Genomic DNA, 7,950 nt, shown 5'->3' with positions numbered 1-7,950 from the left:
GTGGCGCGCGGTAGATGCGCACCTCCAGTCTCCTCGAAAACTTCCTTGGAACTTGTACGAATTCATGCCGGCCTGGGAAATCTATGAACATTTTATGTCAAAGTGAGACTTGACGGGACGACTAGGTAACACACACAAATATTTATTTATTCATGTTTTTATTTATTTCCGAAAGGGAGGTGGGAAAGCTCGCCACTCCCTCCATCCATCCCTGACTGATTTTACGCAGAGAAGACACTTTATTTTTTAAATTTGATTTACTTTTGCTGTGTTACCTTTATTGCTGTCTGGCTTCTAAAGTAGATTTTCCCATCAAATAAGCTTTACTAGAATCTGATTCATCTTGTTTACCTACTTTATTTGCTGTTTTACTGTACAAATTCCCCCCTCAAAATGACACGAACTCATACCAAGAAAAACAAATGACTCCAGCCATCTTTGTCTAGGTCTGACCAAAAGTTGGCAAAACTTTTTTTAGAGGGGGGGTATGTTTGGGTGTTTTCCCTCTAAAGGGTTAAGCTTTAAAGGAAGCCAAAGCTTAGCTTTAAATGTTATTGTGACTATACTCACTCTGACAGCCTCTCATCTTTCTGATAAAGAGCATTTTTCCTGTCCAGTCTGCACGTCATGTGTCTTATCTTCAGCTAACAAAAATAGTCAGCTAACATTTAGACATAAATGTTTTTTTTTGGGTTAGGCTTTTGATTAGAGGTGCAGATCTCTAACATGGACGGTCCATAAAATGCCATTAAGATCGTTTCATCAATGTCTAGTTAGAAAGTCAATATAGTTTTAAAATCCAACATTTGTCTGTAAATTTAAGTCCTTCTAAATTAAAGTTATTGCTACATTTCTCTATTTTTTTTTTTAAATTTTGTGTCTTGTGTGTCTTGAAGCATAATTGTTCACGTTTTGTACGCTTTCTTATCAAACGATGAAGTCATGTCGCCTAAAAGTGCCCAAAATATTTCTCAATTAAAAACAAATCCGAATTTTTTGTGTAAGAAAACAAAAAAGAAACTATCTGCAAAACATTCTAACTGCTTTTATAATGTAGAAGGCATTTTTATTTCCTTTTGTGAAGTGGAGAATGTGAAACTAAAAAATATTGTAGCTCGCTGGAAGCAGACGTCAGGTTCTCTAAAAAGGCTCAAACCTACTGCTATTGCGGGCACTCGTTCTAAGGAACAAGAGTTTGAAAGCCCAGTGTGGTGTTGTTTTATTATATAATCTTGTATAGAAATGTGTAAATATTAAAGTATTGAAAAAAAATATTAAATAGAATGAAGCAGAAATGCATAACAAGACAAAAACATGATAAAATCAATCGGAATAGGCAGTAATATTTCCTTTTTTGCTCTGCAGCACTCCTAATAAAATGGAAATGGAGGCTTCTGAAGACTATTCTGCAAGTAAGTTCTCAATTAACTGTCAACTAACCATGAATGCCACGGTTTGAAAACAAATGCAACAAATCAAGTTTTATGACACAATGCATCCCATTGCAATTAGTTCCCCGGAAAAAAAAATAATAATCCAGTTTAATACTGTATCATTTTATAATCTGGTAGGAATTTTCACAATTTGTCCAAAGATTTGATGTACCAAAAAGAGATAAAAAATCTGCAAAAGAAAAAGAGGAAATATTTGCAATCACAACACAAACATTTCAAGGGATTTTCCCCACAATGCAAGCTTTTTCCTGTTCACCCCTTAAAGGTACAGAAAATGATGCATTAGCAACATCCTGTCGAATGCAGCATACACTGGATATGCACTTTGTGGTGCTCCATTGCCCTTTGTTGGTTTCCTTTGGGTAAGATCTCTGCATCTCCTCCCTAACCCCCACCAAACATTTTGGTGAGCATATTTCAGAAGCAGGTAGAACAATGTTGATGACATCAGCAGGGACTTTTACGTCTCCATTGGGGGTTTGTTGGAACACTTGGCAGGTGGGCCAAGAGGCGAAGGTGGAAGGAGAAATGGAGGCTCTTTCTCCTTTGAAACATTGACCTACATTATTGCTTTTAATGACAGTGCAGAAAAATTGACATATTCTGGCAAATGGAACACTTTACGTTCTTCCATGCTCCCCTGTAATGTAATTTCCACGGATATACCAAGTATTTCTGTGTTGAAGTTGTAGGTCAATCACTTAAACTGGGTATTACACAATTCCCTATATTTATGCAACACACCAGAACTGCATTTCTGTTCACTACTCCATTAAATTCTGCTTTATATTTACATAAATAATCATATCGTGTCCTCTTATAGATTTTCATCTATATTTTCACTTATTTACAAAAATGGCGAAAATCTCCCGTTAACATGTTTAAGTTTTAAAACTCTCTTCAGTTGAAAATCTTAATGCATAATAAAGAAGAACAACTTCATGAGCTCGGTTAGGATTGTTAGATCTTGCTCAATTGTGCGTTAAGATATTGTGCTTATGAATTCTGATGGGCCAAGAATGAACAATTTATCTTACTTGCAGAACAAATGACTAACCAAGCTTCAATATCTTGTATTAAACAAGTCAGGCAGTGTTGGCTCATCTAATAAGCACAAGATCAGAATCTGTCTGTTGGTTTTTGGTTGAAGGAGATTTGCCAGTTGTACCGTCTCATCACTTCTCGTTGTAAAGTCAGTTGTTACGTTGAAGTCTTAAAACCACACATCAGAAATCAACCAATGAAGTCTAGGCTGCCATGGTGCAGCGGTAGGCTGGTCGACTCCTTATCAGAAGATTGCAGGTTTGATTTCCGCCTTGCCCGCCTATGTATCGAAGTGTCCTTTAACCCCACATTGCCTCTGGTGGAAGGTTGGCGCCAGTGTACGGCAGTGGAGCCTCCACCAGTGTGTAAATGTGTGTGTGAATGGGTGAATGGGTCTGTGACTATAAAGCGCTTTGGGCCTTCAAGGAAGGTAGAAATGTGTTATACAAGTACACACCATTTACCGTTTTGACAAAATGTAATGGACCTTCACCAAGTTCAATCAGCTGATTAAATGCATGAATAATTTCTTAATTCAGTCATACTTAAAAAAAGTCTTTTGATTTCTTTAAAAGCTTGTTTTGTTTAAATACACTTTCAGATTTTTGCAGAAACACTTTAAATGTTCACATTTGAGAAGCTTGAGAATCATTCATTGTACAATTGAGACTATTTTAAGTTATTTTGTTATATAGAAAACAAGTTCTCCAGTGAACTTGTTTTTTCTGCTTAGTAAAAGGTTTAGCAAACCGAAAATTCCATGGTATGATTTATGCAGGGGCGGAGCTACAGAGAGGCTCCACAATTTTTGAGTCAATATTATTATCATTATTAACAAAAATGAAGAAATCTTTAATAGAAGCCGAAGTCTAAAGTATTGAAAAATTTAAATGTATGTAAAATCCCCCTTTTTTTCCTTGAAGAAATATAGTCATCTCATGTTGGGTTAGAACACTAATGCTGAAACAGATTCCTAAATTACAAAACCATAAAATATCCAACAAAACCATAGAAGTAGATTGTTTGTGTTGACGCTGAACACAACTGGTTGAAAAAGTTCATTTTCACGTCATCCGTAGGTTCAAGAACCCATTTTTTTCAATAGCCATCAACAGTATCTGTGAGTCAAAGTTGTAGTATGAGCCATTCAGCTCCACAATGAACGCGTTTGTATGGTACTCATCGTTTCTAGTTTCAATTTCTGATCACCTTACAATCGTGTTATCGAACATAAAAGAGAAGAAAAAAAAAGACAAACTTTTCACATCATGTAAATGAAAGGAATTTAATTTGGATTTTTTATTTATTTATTTATATATTTATTTTAAGTTTATGACGTGGTCCTCTTTATATGTCAGACACATTAGTTTGTAAGATGGAACACCTTCTCACGTACTTCTGCTACTCTAATACACATTCGATTATATTTTGACACATTTAGAACTATTCTTCCTCACATTTATTCTTATGAACTCTCACATTTCATAAACACTCAATTAAAAAACTTGACTCTATTTTTCCTAAAAACTTGAGATGTAATCTCAGATTATTACAAACAGTCACACATACATAGTTAATTTGAGGTCCTAACCTGAAAACATTTTTGCTCTAAGCAGGTTATCCACTGAAAGCTTTTATGTGACAGTATTCATATCCGTTTTTCACTCTTTATTTGATTGGTTTGTCTTATTTAAAACTTCTTTCTTAGACTGCCCTCGATGGTCAGAAAGTTTTATTCCAATTCCTGTGCAGTCCACAGAAGAACTTTGCTTTTGAGGCTTTGCTCGACTGCAGATGTTTTGCACTAAAGCTGTAAAAGAGAAAACACGAAAGAGGGAAAACCCCAAAAACCTAATATGACCTCTTTAATAGGCCAACACTTTTTGAGGTGGACCATGGCAGGTTTCGCTCCCTTTTGGGGTCATCCCCAGATGGTATGTATTGGAAAATAACTGCAGATTTTGTAGGACACCTGTTGTAATATGCATGTTTGTGGTCCACTAGCAAAAACGACTTCATGTCTAGGAAGAGACACTCATCAGTACTTAAGAGAACTGTTGATTTTTTTTTTTTATTTGAGCCATTAACACCATAAACAACCACATGAGTTTGTTTCTTCAGTTTTTTTTTCTTAACTTTTCAGACTTTGGATTTTATTTACATATTTGAAGACTCAAAACTCCTTTTTTTTTTAAAATCCCAACTGGCTGAACTTGCGAAGCCACATACATACTCATTTGGTGTCAGCAGTGAAGTCAGCAATAATTACTCCTACGAGTTTCATATGTGCACATTTGTTCCTTTCCATTTGTCGGCGCATAAAGTCATCCCAATTTAGCGTATTACTCAAAGTCCCTGTTCCCCATCAAGTCATATCGGGCTGATATTCTGGGCTCACATTTGGTTTCAGTTTGACTCGATAAAAGCAGGACACCAACACAAAACCTTCGATTCAACTCATGAAAACCCAAACTTGTGGCTTTGCTGAGATCAATGTATTCTATTGCTCCAAAATGGGACAAAAAACCATATATTTTAATAAGATTGAGATATTTAACTTTTGCTAAATTTCAAATAAGTCGTAAAACTAACTGACCTTTCCATTTCAATTGCCTTTTAGCTTAAACTTAGAACTAAACCCATTGGTTAAAATTGCTCAGCAATTTAGCTTCTTGACATCTATCAGCATCTGTTACTGAGGGTTAATGGAAAATCCGTCATGACAAATCTGGGTCAATCCTGTCTCCAAGACAGCATTGCCAAACAGCCACAACTGGTCACCTGAGATTTCCTCCAACCCTAACCTGTGCAACCTGAGCCCTGGCCCAGGGATTGTATCATGGATAAAGTCTCCCAGTGAGCCCCACTCAGTGAGGCAGCCGCTGCAGCGGAACAGCACCACACAAGTGGTTGTCAAATGAGCTGGCACGACGAGCTGGAGTCAGACAGACATCCGTTTATTTGGAGATTGTAGGGATTGTTGTTTGTCATGCACAAACTATTAAATTATACTCTTTTGTTGCTTTCATGTAGGATTTTCTAGTTTTTTTCTGCATTTGAGAAATATGTAATTTTATGTTAGATATGAGTTTTAGCAATAGATGGCTCAGCGTGGTTCCTAAAGGATCTGACACCTGGGTCAGAGGGAGTGTTTGCCTGTTGCCACTTTATTGTTCTTGTGACCCTGCTGGGGCCGAAGTGTAAGGGGATAAGGGATTGGTTTTCTCTCCCTCTGTGTGGACACTGGGCTATCCATAGCCTGAGCTCTGAACAGGCTGCTGAGAGGATGCAATTTGATCTGCATTTGCTGGACATCAGGATCCCATGCATGAAGACAGTTGTGTTTTAGTTACACCCCGTCTTCATGATATTGACCTTTTTTGCTACTATGTACAGTAAATCCAATTAATTAAGCCAATTTACTGTCATTTAAAACTATTGTTTCCACATGTTTCTTCATTTTTTACATCACCTTGGTCCTGCACAAAACAAGCAGCAGGACTGGATTTGTATTTTTCCCATATTTTGAGATTTTTGAATCATTATGCTGTACAGCACAATAAAGATTGCCGTGTTTCCGTGTCTCCCAGGTAACGGTCAATGCTCTCCTGGTAAGGAGAACTCAAGAATGTTGGTGGATATGTCTGCACCTAATGGACAGACTGCTCCTCCAGGTCCTAATTCCCCCAGTGGTGAGTGCTCATTAAGTATACATGCAGTCTGCACATGTTTGTATTTTGTTAAAATAAAATATTGGAACCTTATCGGGTAATGCCTTTCCTGATTCAGTTTCATTGTTTTAAACTCTTCTCTCATTGTTCATAATTAATATGATGTGCAATTACGTTGCATATTTTGCAACCTAATTAATAATCTGCAGCCATCATGCGTGTTAATTTGCAGAATGCAGAAACTCTGCAGCTACTAAGCAGAATTTTTAGGATAAATAAGTACTTCCAGAACATTTTAGAACTAATGTGAAAGCACAATAAAAGCTTTTGCTAAACATGTTTTACTATGTTGTACATGAGTGTGGTTGGTCTGAATGATTAGTTTGACCATCCCAGTCTCTCAACTTGTGTGTGGTAATGTCGGAGTGATACAGCACTACAAGAAAAAGGGAAATAAAGTGAGACTAGGCGAAAAAGAAAGCGCTTCCTTGTAGCCAAAGCAAAAGGCAGGCAGGCAGGCAGGCACTTGTGGAGGTTCCTTAACATTTTTTGTGCCGGATCATGTCACAACAGAAGGGTTACAATCTGTTTAAAAAAAAAAAATGATTGTCTGTACTTGCAAACCTGAAGAAAAGGTGAACACAAGTTAGTGTAAATAGAAAATAAGAGTTACATTTCAGTCTTTGGACTGCATGAGAGACTGTTGCATGAGAGGCAGCACAATCTCAGCTGGCGTTTGAACACCGCCGTCGAAACAATTCTGATTGTTTCCTGTTGTTTTCAGGGGATTGTGGGAAACTCTGATAAATTGACCTGTAATTGAACGATGATTAGGAGTGGACAATTGTTTTCCTTGATGTTTTCTTTCACCAATAACCAATAGTCAGACATATCTCTACCTTACTAATTCCTACCTTCCACTCTGCCACCGCAGAGGCAGATGTAAAGATGCACAGAGCTGAGCTACAAGGACGTTTAGGTCTGTTCGTGTTGCCAGGATACAGCTGTCAAAGACGAGGCTCGTTTTCAACTTGGATATCGGGATAAGTGTTCCTCTGTACAATGAAAGCTCACAGCCGCAGTTTGTCAAATAGAGCATCGTTAATGACATGCTGCTTATAAATCTATTAAAAGAGAGACGTTTCCACATGTGTTTACTGAGCTCTTTGGGTTAGACGAGGGCGGCAATAAAGCCAGAGACTACACTTGTCAAATGCAGCATAAGAGGGGGTTTATGAAACAATAACCACATTTTCCGTGATTCCCGACCCTGTTATTCCCAAAACTGGATCGTCAGGATGAGCCAGTTGTTCTTGGAGAATGAACAGGTTTTCTTTTTTCCTTTTATTTTGTTTTTTTTTTAATATATTATGTAAGGTCTCTTTTACATACATTAATTCATTTAGAAAAACTACCAAAAAGAATGTTTTTGTCACATTTTTTGAGACATTTAAGACATGGAGAAACTAAGTTTTGCTATAATTTAAAAATGTTCTTGACTTGATGCCCTGAGTTGCTTCAGTGAATCCTAAGTTGTTGATTTTATTCATTTTTGTATTTTATTTTATTTTTTAAAATTTGAGTAGTTACAGCACCATTAAAGCAAAGAGATTAATCATTTTGTGAAAAAAAATGGCATTTTTATGATTAAACGTGCTGTAAGAAGTGGTTGGCTGACAATAGAACAGCCCAGTTGTGATGAAATTGTCACCTTCTCCATTAAAATTAGCCATCTTTGAAATAAAAATAAATCTTTACATGCAGAATAAGTACCTCACATG

General features: G+C 36.9%; 1 protein-coding gene across 5 annotated transcripts in view; it reads left to right on the top strand.

The window, feature by feature from the left end:
* ikzf2 (IKAROS family zinc finger 2) overlaps positions 1-7,950 on the top strand; it is an 18,486-nt gene that overhangs the window by 1,190 nt on the left and 9,346 nt on the right. The window contains exons 1-3 of one of the 5 annotated variants that reach the window (XM_024287333.2): positions 1-125; positions 1,366-1,412; positions 6,089-6,190. In XM_024287333.2, coding sequence (XP_024143101.1) covers positions 1,379-1,412; positions 6,089-6,190 — 136 coding nt within the window. In that variant the 5' untranslated portion in view covers positions 1-125; positions 1,366-1,378. Of the gene's footprint in view, positions 1,413-6,088; positions 6,191-7,950 lie in introns of all 5 variants that reach the window. The other 4 variants (XM_024287334.2, XM_024287335.2, XM_036209636.1 and 1 more) reach the window with 4 other exon arrangements.

The sequence above is a fragment of the Oryzias melastigma genome, linkage group LG21 (genome assembly GCF_002922805.2).
Source record: "Oryzias melastigma strain HK-1 linkage group LG21, ASM292280v2, whole genome shotgun sequence".
Taxonomy (NCBI): Eukaryota; Metazoa; Chordata; class Actinopteri; order Beloniformes; family Adrianichthyidae; genus Oryzias; species Oryzias melastigma.
Note: the sequence above shows the minus strand (reverse complement) of the source record. Positions and strands in the feature narration are given on the sequence as shown.